The sequence below is a fragment of the Cyrtonyx montezumae genome, unplaced genomic scaffold (genome assembly GCF_038088225.1).
Source record: "Cyrtonyx montezumae isolate F1298 unplaced genomic scaffold, pur_monq_1.0 scaffold_20, whole genome shotgun sequence".
Classification (NCBI taxonomy): domain Eukaryota; kingdom Metazoa; phylum Chordata; class Aves; order Galliformes; family Odontophoridae; genus Cyrtonyx; species Cyrtonyx montezumae.
This window is the reverse complement of record NW_027071937.1, coordinates 9,173,728-9,192,121: the sequence shown is the minus strand read 5'-3', so window position 1 is coordinate 9,192,121 and position 18,394 is coordinate 9,173,728. Positions and strand designations below refer to the sequence as shown.

General features: G+C 56.5%; 2 protein-coding genes across 2 annotated transcripts; both read left to right on the top strand.

The window, feature by feature from the left end:
* The first annotated feature begins 275 nt into the window (after positions 1-275).
* NDOR1 (NADPH dependent diflavin oxidoreductase 1) lies at positions 276-13,889 on the top strand. The gene is made up of 15 exons (XM_065737738.1): positions 276-282; positions 367-501; positions 860-937; positions 1,401-1,498; positions 2,242-2,340; positions 2,749-2,850; positions 3,206-3,412; positions 3,770-3,891; positions 5,668-5,888; positions 6,262-6,369; positions 6,967-7,081; positions 8,018-8,164; positions 8,728-8,846; positions 11,360-11,454; positions 13,691-13,889. Exons 2-15 carry the CDS (start codon positions 367-369, stop codon positions 13,833-13,835), a joined length of 1,791 nt encoding a protein of 596 aa, XP_065593810.1. The 5' UTR covers positions 276-282; the 3' UTR covers positions 13,836-13,889.
* A 1,713-nt stretch (positions 13,890-15,602) lies between these two features.
* LOC136049438 (E3 ubiquitin-protein ligase RNF186) lies at positions 15,603-17,101 on the top strand. Its single transcript, XM_065737744.1, has one exon. The coding sequence runs from the start codon at positions 15,857-15,859 to the stop codon at positions 16,820-16,822; it is 966 nt and encodes a 321-aa protein (XP_065593816.1). The 5' UTR covers positions 15,603-15,856; the 3' UTR covers positions 16,823-17,101.
* Positions 17,102-18,394: the final 1,293 nt, after the last annotated feature.

Sequence of the window (18,394 nt, the reverse complement as noted above, 5' to 3'; positions counted from 1 at the left end):
AGGTGGTGTGGAAAGTTAAAGTGAGTCAGAATGTCTCCGGACTCTCTGTTGTCAGTGAAAACAGGGGCAACAGTAGTGTCACCAGCAAACCTGGGTGCTGCAGTAAAGAGCGTGTCACTTGCTCAGCACTGTTTGGGGGTGGAAAGAGAGCCCAGGCACCATGAGTTGTGCCACTCCCACCAAACTATTTGGCTGTCCCCATGCTTGCTGTTTCCTCTGCCAAGCCCTCTAATTTCGCCTGAACTGCTAATACTGTGAAGCTGCTAGTGCTCTGAAGCCAGGGTAGGTGTTGATGTGATGCACAGCCTGGAGCTGGCGTAGCTTCACCGCATCTCCTGCTGATTTCTTTGGGTTTGTTTCTTGCAGATGACAGAACGGAAACTCCTTGTTCTGTTTGGCAGCCAAACTGGGACTGCTCAAGATACAGCTGAAAGAATTGGCAGAGAAGCCAAGCGCCGGCACTTCCGGTGCAGAGTGGAGGCTCTGGACAGCTATGATGTTGTGAGTGGCCATCCAGGGGGCTGCATCATGCAGTTCTGGGCTTGCTCAATCCTCACCAACACCATTTCTGGGGCTCAGGCATCTTCCACCCTTCGTGTGACACATATTTCACCAGATCCTAGCTCTGTGCCCTTCCTGAGGGCAGTTTGTGGAGCTGATGCTGCAGTCAGCACATGAGCAGCAGTTGCTGCTGCAGTGCCTGTTGAGGAGGCTGTACTGGGTAGCACTGTGGGTTTTGAGCTGAATGTGGTCTCTCTATGATCCCAGTACAGTGAGATCAGCTGCATCTGGACAGAGAGCCTCATCTCCCTAGGCTACTGTCCTGAATGCACAATCCTAAGCTTGTCTCTGTCTGCAGGCAAACCTCATCAATGAGCTGTTGGTGGTATTTGTGTGTGCAACCACTGGCCAGGGTGACCCACCCGACAACATGAAGGTAGGACACATTCCATGTTGCTTTTGTGTACCTGATTCATTCCTCCAGGTATCTTGAGTGGTGTTTTTGGGGGGAGTGGACACTTTTGGGGCAGCATGCAGTGTGAAGCAGATGTTGGCTTACTCAGAACAGCCATCAGGGTCTGTCTTCAGCAGTAGTTCCTACTGCAAACCTTTGTAGGGCTAAGGAGCAACTCGTGTTACTTCTGGGACGCAGGCTGGTGAGATTTCAGAAGCTTTAGCAGCCGAGGGGGACCCTGCCATAGCAACATTTCTCAGGTCTGCAGCAGGCTCACAGAGTGCTGGCTCCCTCTCATCACCAGCATAGCTGCTTTCAGGAGTCACTTCTGCTCTGCCCTCCATCAGGGCTCAGCAGAGGGCTGAAGGAGTCCTGTGGGTGTGTGCCAGCAGGCAGGGAAGGTGTCTGCATGCAGCAGTGTGACTCCTGGCCCTGTTCTTTGCAGATGTTCTGGCGGTTTCTGTTCCGGAAGAACCTGCCACCTACTTCCCTTTGCCAGATGGACTATGCTGTGCTGGGCCTTGGTGATTCCTCCTATCCCAAGTAAGCAGCTCTTGCCTGCCTGACAGCTGCTCCTTGCAGCTTGGGTGAGACAGTGGTTGGGGAATAGAGTGGGCAAGCAGAGTCAGAGCCTGGCTCTAGAGCAGCAGTTCAGACAAAATCTAATTCCCACCTGCTTTCAAAATTCTTGCCCTACCAGTCTATGTCCCCCCTAGCCCCCAGGAACTGGGCTTCTGCCATCTCCCTCCTTCCAGCCTCTTCAAGCAGATGCTGTGCTGCACTGCTGCAGACATTGTTTCCTGGTCAGCTGTTAACAGACACACAGCAATCTGAATTGCAGGAAAACCTGTGCCACATAAATTTCAGCAGACCAAGCCGGCAGAAGACATCAGACAGAGTTGTAGGTGACAGCCAGCCTCGCTGGTCTCACTTCTCTCCCAGATATTATTCTCATGTGTCCAGCAGAGCTGCACTGGAGCTGTGAGAGGCCAGAGGGAGGGAATTTCTGTCTCTGGGGACTGAGCTGACCTGAAGGGAAACTAAACCCCTTAGAATCCCTTCTCTAAAGCTGGGCACGGCCTGTGTGGCCCTGCAAGCAGTAACAGCTGCTGCATCTCCAAGCTGTCCCATGATAGAGGCATGGGCTGGATAAGGGTGTGTGTGTTGCTCTGTCTGGACGTGCCTGTGGAGCTGCTCTGGTCTAGCCTTGGCAGTGTGTACTGGCTCATGTAGCCAGTGTCTGCTAGAGGAGTCCTGCCCTTCACAGCTGTTTATTCTCTGCCTAGGTTTAATTTTATTGCCAAGAAACTGCACAAACGGCTACTACAGCTTGGTGGCAACCCCCTGCTGCCTGCTGCTCTGGGAGATGACCAGCATGACTTGGGGTAAGAGCTGGGTGGAGGGGTGGGGGGCTGTGTTACACTGCTGCTCCTACACTCCAGATATAACCAGAGACCTCCTGCTCTGTTGTGAGCATGCTGGTCTCTGCTCAGAGCTCTCCTGTGCTAGGGCTGGGGTCATTTGCTTCATTGGGGTATCCCATGACCCCAAGCATGTGTCCAAGTCTTGTGGATCTGCAGCGACTGATCAGCACCACTCTGGATCAGCAGAGTTGTCCAGGCGTTGTCCAGGCAGTGTCAGACCCACCAAGGGGGTGAAGCTACAGTTGTCTGTGGCACTGCAGCCTCCCTGAGCTCTGACAGTAGTGCAGATTGCAGGAGTAGCATTGCTGGAGCCTGGAAGGGTGGTGTGGGAGACACAACTCTGTTGCAACCTCAGTATCTCTCTTGCAGGCCAGATGCAGTGGTTGATCCGTGGCTCCTGGCCTTATGGGACAAGATCCTTGCCCTGTATCCTCTCCCTCCTGGCCTTAAAGTTGTCAGTCCTGATGTATGGTGAGTGCAGAGGTCTGCTTGAAACGGCTGGTGCAAAACATCTTCTGTGGCTGTTCTCTGGGGTGGAGAGATGCTTCTAGGGTAGAGGCCAAGACACCTCCCCACAAAGCTCTTGATATCCCAAGCATCCTAACTGCTCCCACTAGGTGGGCTTTGCTCTGCTTGCTCCAGCATCTTTGAGATCTCCTGACTGTATGGCTGCATTGTGATCTCTTATCATGAGCCATCTCCAAGGGACAGGGGCAATGGGTGGTGGATGCTGTGGGAGACTTCATGCCTCCCTGTAAAGCTAAGGCAATGGAAGAGCTGTGACGTGGAGGTGACTGCGCTGACTGCATTGCTGTAATTCCCACAGCTTACCCCCTAGATACACCCTGCACTACCTAGCTGAGGACTCCCTGCACCCTAACAGCAGCATACTCCAGCCAGCACCACCCAGGACTCTTCCTTCTGAGCTCCATCCCTTTGCTGCACAGATGGTGTCCAACCAGCGCGTCACGGCTGAATCCCATTTCCAGGATGTCCGGCTCATCGAGTTTGATGTTACAGGATCAGGGATCACGTGAGCATTTTTCTGACTCCCCCAAGCTTTTTTTTGTGCGAGATCAGATGTCCCATAATCTTCCTTACTTCCTCTACCCTTCATTAGTAATGCCTGAGACTGCAGCCTGTTTCCTACCAATGTGGTCCTGGCTGTGCTGTCCCACCCCATGGCAAAGTCAGGGCAAAGGAGGATGTACAGTAGCATGCATCCTGCTTTGTGGACCAGCTCTGCCTTGTCAGGTTAGGGAGCTTAGTGTTAGTGACACTGGGAATTTGGCTGAGCTATGGTTTCTGCTGTGGGTGCTGGCTGGGGTCACAGTGCTCTGCCTGCAGGATTGCCTGTGGCTGTGCACAGCAGGTCCTGCTGCATATACAGGTTCAGTGCTGGAGACGTGGTGATGATCCAGCCCCAAAACTGCCCTGAAGACGTGCAGCAGTTCTGCCAGCTTCTTCGCCTGGATCCAGACAAATGGTTTTTGCTGGAGCCCACAGAGCCTGGTAGGTGCTGCTCACTACTCTTTTACCTTTCTGCTGAGCCTGGGGATCTGCTTTTCCTTTGTTTTAGATCCAGTAAATAAGGATTTGGGAATGGCTGGCTGATACAGGGCATCTACCTGCCCTGCAGTGCTGGGGCTCTCCTTCTCTCCCAGCTTTCTGCATATAGGTCCAACATTAATTAGGGCGAGCATGACTTATGGGAGGGACCCAGTGATACCAGGGCAGCCTTACGTCTTCACCAGCTCAGAGCATGAAAGATCCAGCACACTCACCAGCCCAAGACCCAAGTCAGGTTGCTCTCACTTCTACCCCCATCCATGCCTGTTATTCTTTGTTAGGGCATGCAAGTCCTCTGGCTCTGCCTGTACCCCAGAGTCCTGATGGAGGTGCTTCTGCAGCCACATACTGGCACCAACAACCAGAAAATCCTCCTGGAGGCACCCACTCACCATGCATTGCCATGGCTCTGCAGTCTGCATGCTGCTGGGAAAGGTTTCTCTTCTCTCCTTTCCCATGAGTACCCGTCCCCTCCCTCATGTGAAGAACTGAAGATGGCAGGAAGTCACTATGAGGTCTACTGGAAAATGTCACCCCAAGACTTCCCTTTGTGCTTTAACCCGTGCTTTGGTTTGCCCCTTTCTTTCCTGATTGCCTCTGGAAGTGAAAGAACAACAGCAGACATCCTCAGCATCACAGTCTTTTTGCCCATACAGGGAGAGCACATGAATCCTTTGGTATCCTCCTCTGCAGCCTCCTTGGTGCTGTCAGCACCAGGAAGGGAGAAGTCCTGGACCTTACAAAGGATGCAGAGCAGTTGCCAGCCCCTCTGTTTGATGCCACCTGAAGCTAGACAGTGCTGTGAGGACCATTCTAATGGGCTTCTGTGGCCTAGGAAGTGTCCAAGCCACCGTAGCAGGGAACAGGTTCTCTGTCTCCAAGATGCCACAGCTCCATCCCCGACATCTCTGAGCACTCTTGATCCTGATCTGTCCCAGCACTGATCCCTGGCATTTCAGTCCTCCTGCAGGGATCTGCCTCGTGAAGAATCACAGATCCTGGTTGGTGCACCTGCAGATCAGCATGTGAGCATCCCCATCCTCTCAGGAGTCTGTCATGCTGTGAAACACTTCAGTGTCAGTTTGGCTCAATTGGTCAGATGCCATGTTTTACAGAGCAATTCTGTGGTCCTTCTTTTAGGTGGCAGTGGCTGGAACTCTTTTCATATTTCCTTTTACCCCACCTGCTGTTGCACGGAGATGTTCTCAGCACCTGTAGAGCTTGGAGTAGACCCCTACTTTTTAGCCAGTAACTGCTCCTTTAAGACCATGTGTCCTGCCTTCCCCTACCATCTCTCAACTGTCTATCAGTGCTGGGATTTGGGCCTGGCAAGCAAATCCCAGAGAAATTCAGGCTGCTATTTACACCCCTGTAAGAGAAGGAGGACACAAGGATAGGCCTAGCACGTAGGACACTGTTGGTTATTTCCATTGCGGTGTGTGGGCATGGTAGGAACCATATGGGTAAGGCACTGTCCAGAAGTACTTAGAAAAAGTAAGGGAGTGCTCAGCACCACTGATGTTCTCTGTTGCAAGCGTGTGGGCTTGCAAAGCAAACTGGGGAGGACAGAAAGGAGTGGGGGGTGTGGTGGGAAGCAGCAATGGTGTGTCCCAGAGTCAGCTCCATTAGCATCTTCCTGTATCATGGGGAAGCCCTCATGCAGAGGGGCTGGGGAGTGCCAGAGCTGGCCCTGAGCTCTCCCTGCTGCCTCTCTTGCAGACACAGCCCTCCCTCCCCACTTGCTGCAGCCCTGCACCATCCGGCACCTGGTCACCCACTACCTGGACATCTCCTGCGTGCCGCGGCGCTCCTTCTTTGAGCTCTTGTCCCACTTCTCTACGAACGAGCTGGAGCGGGAGAAGCTGCAGGAGTTCAGCTCTGCACAGGGCCAGGAAGAGCTGTACAGCTACTGCAACCGACCTCGCAGAACCACCCTTGAGGTTGGCCTGGGGGAGCACAGCAGACCCATCCTTGAGGACTGGGCCATGGCAATAAAGCAGTCAGGGCAGAGGAAGCAGATGATGAACAGTAATTTCTTGACTGAGGAATTTACTTCACTCATTTTCTGAAGCGTCCTTGAAATAAGCAGGCTAAGACCTGCTCCAGATTTTTGGGCTCTGTTGTGGTTTCTGTGTTGCAGCCTGGGGACAAGGGTAGGGCAGTGGGACAGGGAGATTGGTGCTCAGGGGATCCCTGCTCTAGGGCCTTTGGGTGAGGGTGGCAGTGCTATGGGACAACCTCTGCTGCCCCAGAAAAGCAGGCAGGCTGCCTTCTGAGGTGCTCTGAAAAGCTCTGCTTCCTGTGGCTTTGCAGGCCCTCTGGGATTTCCCTCACACCACATCTGCCATTCCACCTGAATACCTGCTGGACCTCATCCCTCGCATCCGACCCCGTGCCTTCTCCATCGCCTCCTCCATGCTGGTAAGAGTTTGGCCCTTCTTGGCAGTGTGTCAGGCTCTGAACTGAGCTCCAGGGCACTGCTGGTGCTGTGCACACCATGGGTGTTCAGGCTGTACTGCCTGACACTGTGAACATCCACAGCCCACATGAATCCCACTGCAGGTTAAGGCGTTTGCAAGTGCTGTCCCAGTGCGGGATCTGATGTCACAGGGAGCAGTGGGACGTGGTATCACAGAGGCCGGCAGGTCCCCGGCTGCGGGAAGGGGGTAGTGCTGCTTCCTGCTGCTGCCGGGAGGTGGCGGTAGGACCTGGCCCCGGTGGCTTGGCAGATGTCAGCCCAAGCACAGCTGGCATTTGCTTTCCATGGAGGGCTCTTGGTTTGAAGTATCTCCACCGCCATTACCAGCTGCACAGAACATTCCCATGGCTGTACAGCAGTAGGAAAACCCTTTTACTCTGCTCTGCTCTGTGTCCAAGCAGCTGATTCAGGCTGGGATGAGTGTTGCACGTGCCCTGGTACGAGCTGTGCAATGGAGTCTGTCCCTGGTGGAGGCACTGGGTGCTTCTTGCTGAGCTGTGCTGGCTGTCTCGGTTCTCATGGCTCCTGTCTGCACACAGGCGCACCCCGGCCGGATCCAGATCCTTGTGGCAGTAGTGCGGTACAAGACGCGGCTCAGCAAGCCCCGCCGTGGTCTCTGCTCTACGTGGTTAGCTTCTCTCAACCCAGACCAAGGTAACATTACTTGAACTATGTGAGGACCTTGGGGGCTTGCCTCGAAATACAGCATGGATTGCACAGAACTGGTGAAGTTGGAAGCAGCCTGTGTGCTGGGCACGTGCTGGAGTTGTCTCAACCATTGGTGGAGCACCACTGCCAATAGGACCTGCTGAATGCACAGCCTTCCTCACTGCTCCCATCTTTGGAGCATGACGTGCTCCCATAGCTTCCCCTGAGCACTGTGAGCTCCCAATTTGCTCTGACTTGTTTGGCCTTCTTACTCCCGGCACCAGTGTGCTTTGCAGTCCTCACCGGGGCTGCTCCTGGCTTCTTGGAGCTGATATTGCTCTTACTGCTGAACATCTCCAGCCTAGTTGCTCTAGCTCTGGGAAGGATGGTCCTTAATGTGACCATAACCGTCCTTTTCTGCAAAGCTTATGTGTGTGCTGCTTTTATGCTCAGACCATAAAACCCCGTAATCTGTGTCCCTGTGCAGATGTGATAAGCTCATGGGGTTTCCCTGTTGCAGAGAGGTAGGTGATTGCTCTAACTCCAGGGTAGGTTTGGCTCTTCTCAGAGTACCTAGATGGGCATTTTAACACCAAAGGAATCAAACTTTGTCCTTCTTTACAGGACAGCCAGGTAGCTATTTCTGCTTGCCCCCACTGCTGTCCTTCCTTGCATACACTGTGTGAGGAAGAGGATGTCCTACAGCCTCTGTGCTGGGGGACTGTTTCTTTGCCCTGGGGTCCACTCAGATCCTTACAGAAGCAGTCCTGAGATAGTTGAAGGGCTTTTCATGCACACAGTCTGCCTGTGACACTGATACTGGGAGGTGGTCAGCCAGGCACAGTCCATGTCTCTGGAGCATCATGGAAGGGCTTGATGCTGTGTCCAGTGTTACAGGCACAGCAGTGTTGAGCTGATGCTAACCAGTCTGTTGCTTTGCAGGTGATGTTCAGGTACCTCTTTGGGTGAAGAAAGGAGGAATGAAGTTCCCAGCTGACCCTGAAACTCCTGTGATCATGATTGGCCCTGGCACAGGGGTGGCACCTTTCCGTGCAGCTATACAGGAGCGGGTGGCACAAGGACGGAAAGGTGAGGGGTGGGCGTAGGGTGCCCCTTGCTGCTGGCAAGTCTCAGCATATAGGAATGAGGAACAGGGGGCTCCTGTGGGTTTGGACAGGCTCCAGCTTTGCTGTGGTTGGAAGCAAGCTGGGCTCTGAGGGAGGTCAGGACCAGAAAGAGCCTGATGTATACAGCCTGTGTGATTATTCACAGGCTGAGCTGCCAGGCTGCTTCCTGGGGCAGGGCAGGCTCTGAAATGCCTCTTTTTTTGTTCCCTGCAAGTGGAGTTGGGTTGCTGAGATTGTCTTCTTGCTGCACAAGCAGTTTTCCCTCTGCCCTTGTCCCATCATCATTGTCCTGGCCTACTTGTACATCTGCAGAAGGCTGTGAATAGGCTGGTGGAGGGGAGCTGGCAGCCCTGCGGGGGCTCACCCTGCCCTACTTGCCCACCACGCCCCACATTTCCAGGGGCGTGCACTCACAGGTCACATGCACTCTCACACAGTTCTTGAGTTGTGTGGGGACCGATTGCCCCCAGCCCTCACAGGGCATTTGGACCACCCAGCACAGCCCTTCTGGTCTGCTCTCCACAGGGAACTGCTTGTTCTTTGGCTGCCGACAGAAATCCAAGGACTTCTACTGCCAGGCAGAGTGGGAAGAGCTGGTGAAAAAGGGCTTCCTGATGCTTTTTACAGCCTTCTCCAGGGATCAGGTTAGTTCTTGGTGGAGCTGCTTGTATACAGAAGCATCTTGGTAGCACTGATGGGAGCCTCCCAGGGTTTCTGTCACCTGTGCATGTGAAGGACCTGCTGGGGTGGCATGGTGATCACCTCGCTTTCCTGCACCATTTGGGTGCTGGCCAAGATTACCACCAGCAGCACAGGGGCCAATCAGTGGCACAACTGACTGTGTTGAGCTGGAAAGGTCATTGAGACGGGGCTGGCAAGTGCCAGAGCAGATAAGTTGTTAGCCAGCTTTGTTTGTCTGGGCCACGTGAGAGGCTCCCAGGCCTCTTGCGAGGGGGGTGGGGGGCACCAGGCAATAACCTTTCTTGGTTGAAAGCCACCAACCCACTATGTCCTTCTGATCACCAGCTGAAGATGAAGAGCTTGGCTTCCTGCCCCATTTCATGATGCTGTTGTGTCAGCTCCCCAGAGCCTCAGCTGTGTAGGCAGAAGCTCCCAGGAGGGAACAGCACCCCACACCTCCCTTATTTCCTTCTCTGGGCAGCAAGGTTTTCATGTTGCAGGAGTGGCTCAGTGAGCTGGGACTCTGGCTGCCTTGCCCAGTCCTTTGATGGCATCAAAAGCTCAGCCTGGCTTTGAAACAGAGATATCTGATAAAAAGGGTCAGTGAGAATGGTGTTCCTAGGTAGCTCAGCTGTACCAGTCCTTTTCTCCTGGCTGTGTGTATGCACTGACATTAGGCCAGCATCTTTTATCTGGTCACTTGTAAAACATGGGTTGGATGCCTCTGTGAAGGCGTTCCAAGTCTTTGATTAACAGGAGTGGCACGGCAGAGGCTTTTTGGATTAGTACTCTACCTTTTTTCTGTTGGCTCACACACTGGGTGGGAGACATGCAGCTCCCCAGATCTGGAGGGCAGCCCTAGAGACTCTTCCTGCCCTCGCAGACTCTGTAGGGCCAGGACTTACAGCACTGTGTTCCTCCCAGCCCCCCAGCTTTGCAGTCTCTGTGGCACAAAACCAATTGTTGCGGGGTTCTGCTGCCGTTGCATTCCTGCAGTTCTGCACAGGGACCTGCTCAGCAGCACAGCTAGGTGGGAGGTGGAGCTGCTGTGTCTGCAGCTCCAGCAGATGCCACAGATGTTAACTCATCAAAAATTTCTTCTCAAAGAGCCTGACAGGAGCTGGGATGCTCTGTAGCTGAGCAGGATATCCCTCTTTAAGGTTCCCTGTGTAGTGACTGTCACATCGCTTTTGCCCCACAGAGCAGATTGATCCCTTCCTAATGCGACTGTCACTAATTCCCAGCAGGATGCCCTGGGCTTTAGCTGAGACACTGTGACCTGAGTTTGTTACTTGGGTGCTCTGGTTTCTAGCTGCCTGTAGGTCCGTGAACAACCTGCTCAGAGCCCTGGCCTCGTTGATAGAGCCTCTGTCAGCACTTAGCTGATTAACGTTAATTATGCTGAAGTTGACTGGCTGTGTTGGTGCTTGGGCCTGCTTACCTCCTGCACCTCCCATAGCGGGGTCAGAGCCGTGGAGCTGTGCCCAGAGGTGACTTGACTGTCCTGTGCACTGCTGCACCGTGTGGGACCTGAGTGCTGTGACACCTCTTAGGGCAAATGGGGCCGAGGCTGCGTGGGGGTGCTCCCACATACACCTCTGGAGCTGAAATGTGTCAGAAGCCTTGTTGCCTTGGGGCTGGATGGGAGGCATGACAGGGCACGGAGGAGGCTGTGTCTGCAGCTCACCTTGCCCTTTGCAGGGCTCAGCGTGGTGGGACACGCAGCAGAGGGCCTGGTCTGCATCACAGTGTCACCTTTGTCATGGAGGAGCTGTCTGGGCCGGCAGTGAGTTGAAGCACGTTGGCAATGGAGTTCCTTTTGGGCGGACGCCAGGGCTGTAGGCAGGATGCCTGGAGTGCTGAGGATTAACCCTTTGGGAACTCTGCTCTGCTGGTCTGTGCTGTGCTGAGAGCCGGTTGTACTGGTCTCTAAGCACTGTGGAGGAGCAGGGGGTGGGGCTGATTCTCTCCCTCCAGGTTTTCTGCCCTTTTGAGCTGTTCCAGGCCTCCACTGGGTGACAGGACTGTGACCAGCAGCCAAAGGTTCAGGAGAGGATCTCTGCCCCACAACAGCCCCGGCACAAAGGGATGTGGGGCCTCCTCTGCCCATGCAGGGAGTGGAGGGGTGCCCTCAAAGGGCTCACAGCCCTGCACCCATGGCTGTTCACTGGAGCTGGCAGCAGGCAGGAAGCAACCAAGGGATTTAAAGACTATCCGGAGGGCTTTCCCCACTGAAGTTCCTGCTGCTTGCACCCTTCTCCCACTGACCTGTTGGGGTGCATTGAGATGGGCATGGAGTTCTCCTGCCCCGTGCAAAAATTGATGTGCTTTGATGAGCACCTGGTGCACTCCATTCTCCAATGGGGCTGTGCTGCCCTGAGCTCTTGCAGTCAGACCCTGGGAGCAATCAGTTTGTGCACTGAGGGCCGGATGGGTGTTGGTGCTGCTGGTGGACTCAGCACTGTGTTTCCTGCAGGAGGAGAAGGTGTATGTTCAGCACCGCATCCGGGAGAATGGACGGCTGCTGTGGGAGCTGCTGAACAGCCACAGTGCTCACATCTACCTGGCTGGGTGAGTGAGGTTTCCCCACAGGGCTGAGGGGGAGCAGGGCTTTGCATTGCTGCTTCTCCAGCTCCCTGGAGGCTTTCCCATGGCTCAGCCACCAAAGCAAGCACACCCTGGACCCAGCAGGTCTTGGGAGGCTCCAGTGGCTGCTGCAGAGGGGCCAGCTGGTTCCTGCCCTCCTTTCAGCCTGCTTGGCAACCCTGGGTTGAGGAGGCCTTTTCTTACCTACGCTGCACTCCATTTAGGAGGGGCAGAGCTGGCACCATGGTTAAGATACTTCAGCTGACCCCTTGTGCCTGTCCCTCCATCATCCCCACTGCTAGCCCCTGAGGCTGGTGTCCCCCGAGTGGGGGCTGCCTTGGCTGTGACCCACAGCAAATCCAACTGTGGCAGAGCCTCTCATCTTTTCACACTGCTCTCTTCCACTGAGTCACAGTCAAACTGGAGCAAAGAACTGCAGTTCTGCTGCTTGGGTGTGTGGAGGCTATTGAAGTAGTATGTGCAGGGCTGCACCTCTGCTTTGGCTCTTGAGTCGACACTTTTGGGACTGACTGTCTCTTTGGACCTGAGATTGCCTCCCTGGTGCAGCTCAGCTGCTCACCTGAGCTGCTTGGAAATCCCCAACTGGTGGCCAAAGCCTGGAGCTTGGGAGTATTCAGAGGCATCTGTTTCTGGCTCTGTGGCTCTTTTCCTGGACAAATCCTTTCACCTGCGTGCCCTGGTGCTGTTTGGGCAGGGAGGAGGCTGCTCAGGAGAGAGCATTGTGAAAGACTTCAGGCTCCACGAGCTGACAAGAGAGAGAATTTGCCCTGCACCTGCATGACCTGGAAGGCAGGACACAAGGACTGTGCCTTGCTGTTGACATGAGCAGTGATTGCAGGAGGCTCTTTCCTGCATGTCTCGCACTTCCTGATGCCTTGCAGGGTGAGACTGGCCTCACTGCATTCCTGAGAGAATGAGATTTGTGTTTACTACCTGGGAAGGGGACACTGGCTGCCTCATTGTTCCTGTGCCAGCACTGTTGCCTGCTCTGCTGTGCCTCCCTGCATTCCAGGGCTTTGTGGGACCTGTAACCCTCAGGTGTGGGACTTGGGTCTGTTTTTTTTTTTTTCCTGAAGTTATATATCTTGGATAGAGCAGAGCTTGTGGTGTAGGTCATGAGGATGGATGTCAGGTCACTCTGGGACCTGCTGGCATGAGTGAGCTTTGACCCGTGGCTCAGCCCCGATGGAGCAGCTGGGGACTCAGGGCTGCCCCTCCCTGTGCCCAGCTTATCCAGCCCAGAGTGAGTGTGCTCAGGGTGTCTCTACCCCCACAGATAGAGATTTGGCATGTTTTCTGTTGCAGACATGGTGCCAGTGTCTTGCACTCCCATGTCAATGCCTGACTCAGGCAGTGACTTCTAAAAACAGATGTCTTTTCTGTGTATTTTGAGACACTAATTGGCTTCAATGCAAGTCAGAATTCTCCCTGGATCTTGGGAAACAGCAAGGGCATGCTCTTTACTGATTGGAGCTGCATGGCAATTTTTTGCTATTGAACGTTTTTTGTCACACAGTTCATCAGATGAAACTCCTGGAAAAGAGTTGTTATTTCCCATTAGAAGTAATTGCACTTGGAAGCGTTGAATCCTGTTTGGATATTTTTACACAGGAGCTTGTATTTACTTCACCATTTCTCTTACTTTGAGGTTTGAACTGCCACCATCAAAACAAACGTTTTGGCTTTATTGGAAGGAGGCAGTGGATGGGCTGAGGCAGCGGTGCCTTCATCCCACTCCCGTGCAGCCATTGTCCAGCCCAGCTCAGGATCAGACACCTCTTCCATTGAATGCCTCTGTGAGATGAAAGGGTCATTTCCTGCCCCCCTGCAGTTAAACTGTGACTCCGAACTGGTCCCTGTGCCTCTCTGATGATGCTGATGGGAAATACAGGGGCCAGAACTGAGGACACTGGGCTGTGATGCTCTCAGCTCCGCAGTGGGTACTGAGGGCACTTCTTTGCCTGCAGGTGCTGGTGCTTAGAAGCCCTACGTGGGTAACGGCGCTGCTTTCTAGGGAGTGGTGCAGCTGTGTCCTGAAGCTGTCATTTATTGGTGGCAGGGTGTGGGTGAGGCAGGTTCCCACCACAGGCAGGCAGCGTGCTGGGGCACTGGGTCTGGCTGCCTCTCTGGAGCAGGGGGAGGTGGGTGTGCCTCGGTTTTCTTGCTCCCCCTCTGTCACACCACGTGCTCTGTCTTCCAGGAATGCCAAGCAGATGCCAGCAGCGGTGGCTGAAGCCCTGCAGTCAGTGCTGCAGCTGGAAGGCGGCCTGTCACCCTCTGAAGCAGAAGAGTATTTATCAGCCCTGGAACGGTCCCAGCGCTTCCAGTCTGAAACTTGGTCGTAAGCCTGGCTCCCTGCTCCCCCTGAGCCGTGCCTGAATAAAGGTGTCAGAAGAACAGTCTGCCTTTGGCATGTCCTTGGGCTGAGGTTATACCAGGGGCCTGGCAGAGGGCATGTGTTAAGCCAGCTCCATTCCCAGGGAACCTTCTAAGGCTGTGGGTGAGCCCTGGCTCCCTGTGCCCTCTCCCCATTGGGTTTGAGGCCAGGAGTCTCTAGTGGGGGGCTGCTGGCTGTCTCCTGCATGGCACCAAGCTGCCCTCCTGGGTCCTCCAGCTTACAGTGACCCCACACTGGGCCAGCAACACCCACAGACGTTGCTGTAGCTACGGGTTTGGCTGTGGCCGTTGTTTGTGGTAGGACCTAAAGGAAGTGAGCTGTTGCATGGGAGCCTCCCCACCCGGCATTAGTCAGCAGCAGCAGTGTCTGCTGAGGGAGGCTGCCCCGATGGACCTGTTCCCCCTGTCTGTGGTGGCCAAGGCCAGCAGGGACAGGCACAGGAGGTTCAGCCCTGAGTTCCTGGAGTGCTGCTGATGGTTTCCCATTCCATGAGCTGCTGTACCCGTCCTCTACCCCAGCCTGTGAGCTGCCTCCAGCCAGGCCCGAGCAAGTCAGCAGTCCCCAGCCCTTTCCCTGGCATCCCTCATGCTGCCAGTCCTGCTCGTGCCCCACTGGGACCAGTGCCACCATCTTCCTAACCCAGTTCTGTGAACTTCGTGTCACAGTGTAAATAGCAATTAAGGTCCAGGCTGAGATGACTCAGAGCCAGGGATAATCCCTGGGGGCAGACAGGGACAGGAAAGGACGGGGGTGCCACACCGTGCCCGTGACCCAGCCGCACTCCCACGCGTGGGATCACAGGGTCGAGCGCAGGTGTGTGGTGCTCCAGGGCATTGCTGGAGCTGTGGTGAGAAGAAGCAGGGTGGTTTTTGGCCTCCCCACCCTGCTGCACTTCCTCTGTGCCCTGGGGATGGCTGGAGAGCTGCACAGAGCTGCTGCATGGCAGCCACTGTGCTGGTGACAGTGTCCTCCTGCACAGGCACTGTCCAGGCTGTGCTCTCCCCTCCAGTGCCTACAAGTCACTGTGGCACCACAGAATCATGGAATTGAGTTGGAAGGGCCCCTTACAGACCATCTGGTCCCACTCTCTGTAATGAACAGGCAGCTCCATCAGTGCTCAGAGCACCTTCTCCAGACCTTGGCTGTCTGCAGGGATGGGGCACCACCGCCTCTCTGGGCAACTTGTGCAGGTGATTCATTGCACCGAGTGTAAAAGACTTCTTCCTTGTATCCAACCTAAATCTCCCCTCTTGTAGTTTGAAGCCGTTTCCCCCTGTCCTATCACAACAGCCTGAAGGGTCTTGGCAGGGAGAGGGTCCCAGCCCAGGGATGAGCTGGACTACCCCCAAGGCAAAATCCTTCCTGAACCGTACGCAGGCAGCAAGGGTTGATGGGACGTGGAGCAGGGCATGGTATGGGCTGCGCTGGGCAGTGTTGGGCCAATACTGGTGGGCTGTGCTGGGGTCAGTGCTGTGCCCACGTCCCCAGGAGTGTTGGCCACGGGGCTCCATATTGGTTCCTGGGGTGTGGATCCTGGGTGAGGGGGAGAGGCGGCCGCAGGCCCAGCTCCTCCCCTGCTCCCACGGAGCTGATTGGCGCAGCCATGGCCGCCTGCCCCAGGCCGCCTGCATTTGAGCCGCTTCCAGAAGCTGACAAACCAGACTGGTGAGAGCTTGTCCGGTCCCAGCCCTGCGTGCTGTGGGGAGTGCCTGGCATCGTGTGCTGCGCTGGCTTTCTGCGGACGGCGGTGGGTCAGTACTGCAGCAGTGCTGGGGAGGAGGTGGTAGATGGGTGCTCCCGGTGATGCCCCTGTTGGATTGCCCTGTCCCTGGGGGTGATGGGGACACACCGGGCTGCTGGGACCCCTGAGCATTCAAGCTGGCACGTGGCCCCAGGCCATGCCAGAGGGATGAGGGGATCCTGTGCTGCTGCCCTGAAGCCATCCTGGCAGTGGGGCTGAAGCCGCTCATGGATCTGCTGGCGGGTGAGGAGCAAGGGCCCTGCCCCCAGTGCACACAGACAGTGGCTGAGGGCAGCACAGCTGGGCAGCAGGATGAACCTGGGGGGCTGGGGGGCCCCGAGGAGCCACCCCCACTCTGCAGTGAGGCATGCAGCATGGCCTGCAGCTGCTGGAGCCCGGCGGTGGCTGAGAATGCGACAGAATCACTCCTGCACGGCTGCCATGAGCTGCCCATCCGCAGTGCTGCCCTGGCAGATGGACGGGGTCCTCCCACCTCCTCCAACCCTGTGCTGCCCCATGGGGAGGGCCCCCCGGCCCCAGAGGGGTCACCCAGCACGGAGAGCTCCTCCAGCTCCATCGTGAGCCTCTCAAGCAAGGACGGCGAGACCGTGAGCAGCGAGACCACAGTGCCAGAGCTGCGGCACACGCCAGCGGGCGGCGAGGACGAGTGCCCCATCTGCACGGAGCCCTACGACGACGAGCGGCACAAAGCGGCCCTACTCAACTGCAACCACGGGCTGTGCCGCGCCTGCCTGCGCGCCATCATGGACACGGCCGACGGCGCCGAGTTCGGCCGCGTGCGCTGCCCCATCTGCCGCCAGAAGACCCCGATGCTGGAGTGGGAGATCTGCAAGCTGCAGGAGGAACTGCTGCTGCTGCACGCTGAGCCTGGGCCCTCCACCGCCCTGACCGGCCCCCGGCCCCCTGCACTGCTGCCCCGCCGCCCGGGCCTGGCCGGAGCCCTGGAGCATCACTTCCAGGTGCGCTTCCACACCAGCCGCATGTTCGGGTGCCTGCCCTGCGTGCGATACCCGCCCGGCCTCATCCGCGCGCTGGGGCGGCTGCAGGGACGCTGCCGCTGCTGCTACCTCCTGCTGCTGGCCCTGCTGCTGGCGGCCGAGCTGCTCAGCCTGCTGCTCATCTTCCTCCCCATCGTCCTGATGGTGCTGCTCTTCCTCATCCTTGATAAATAACACTGGGGTTGTGCCCTGGGGTGGCTGCGGTGCTGCCGGTGAGCCCAGAGCAGGTGAGGCAGCCCCAGAGCCGCATCACCTGCGTCCCGTGTGTGTGGTGCCACGGCCACAAAGGGATGGGTGGGTGAGGGCAAGGGCAGGGCTCTGCCTGCCTGCACCAAGGGTGTATCCTCAGAGGGGCTCTGCTGGCAGAGCAGGACTGAGCTGTGTGTGGCTGGGACTGTGTGTGGATTTGGGCTCCCTCAGTACAGACTGAAAATACAAATTGTGTTTGCACCATGATGAGTTTGGTGCCTGGTGGGGTGGCACGGTGTTGGGTGCTGGATGCATGCCAGGGGGTGTTGGGTGCTGAGTGCTGGCCCTGCCATAGGGCATCCCCCGAGGGAACGTCAAGGCGGGGTCTGCATCCACCGCACTGCTCCTGGGGGCTGAGCAGTTCCTTGAGGAGGAGATGGGGACAGCCAGTGCTCTCCATTCCCCTGACAGAGGGCACCTGCCTCCCCAGCACCCCGCAGCCTCCAGCCCCACTGCGCGGTGCCAGCCAGCGCTAGTGCCTCTCTCACACCTCTCACCTCTCCCTGCACGGAGATAAGAGAGCAAACAGTGCTGTGCTCCCAATGGCTGCACACGGGCTGTGCTGGGCAGGACGCAGGGAGTGGGGAGGGGAGCCCATGGTGCTGCTCTTGCACCACCAGGCGCCATCTGCATGGGTGGAGAGAACCCCAGCACCAGTGTTCCTCCTTGCTTCCCCATGCTGTCTCCCCTCTGCCCCCACCCTGCCACCCCCACAAGGCCTGGCTGGCACTGCTGGGGTTGTGCAAGCAGCCAAGTGCCTCCAATTTGCCCTTCTTCCCTGGAGATGCACTGTGGGTCCCTGCACAGAGCTTCAACTGCGGAGACCGCAGGGCACTGCCGATGTGTCACTGCCTCCTCAGCACATGACAGCACAGGAGAGAGTGGGGCACCCCGAAATGGCTCAGGAAGAACGGCAGACCCCTCTGCCCCACACCCCCATCACTCTGAGGGACGATTATTTATACAAAGTGGAGCAGCTCCATTAGGAGAAGCATGAGCTCGGCCTGGCTGGGGGTGTTTTTGGCTCTGTTGGGCCTGCGGGGAGGGAAGGGCACGTCAGAGGGGCCCTGTCGCCAAGTGGGACACCTGACACATGTCCCTGATCTACATTACATTATGGAGGGGACAGGTTTTTGGGGGGCAAACCAGGCCACAGCAGCTCCGTAGGGACCAGCATGGGAGGACCGTGCTGAGTGCCATCCTCCAGCAATCCACTCTCTGCTCTCCAGGCCGTTTGGGGGCTGGAAATGGATGAATGCCTTGTGGGCCCCCAGGGATGGGGTCCCAGCTGTGGGGCGGTGGCCCTGGGGTAGCATGGCTGTGCACAGGAAGGGCTGTCCCGCAGGAATGTGGCGGCCGTGTCCGCTCACAAGGACTCAGTTATATTTAGCGCCGATAGCGACGTGCTGAGGGCTGGGGGAGGTTGCAGCGGGGAGCAGAGCTCAGCCCCCTGGAGCCACTCCCCTGTACACAGTGCCCTGCTATGTCCCACAGCCC

Coding starts and splice junctions, on each gene's coding strand:
- NDOR1 (XM_065737738.1), top strand. CDS start 367: ATGACAGAACGGAAACTCCTTGTTCTGTTTGGCAGCCAAACTGGGACT. Junction 3,892..5,667: donor GCTGGAGCCCACAGAGCCTG/GTAGGTGCTGCT, acceptor CCTCTCTTGCAG/ACACAGCCCTCCCTCCCCAC. Junction 7,082..8,017: donor TTCTCTCAACCCAGACCAAG/GTAACATTACTT, acceptor GTTGCTTTGCAG/GTGATGTTCAGGTACCTCTT.
- LOC136049438 (XM_065737744.1), top strand. CDS start 15,857: ATGGATCTGCTGGCGGGTGAGGAGCAAGGGCCCTGCCCCCAGTGCACA.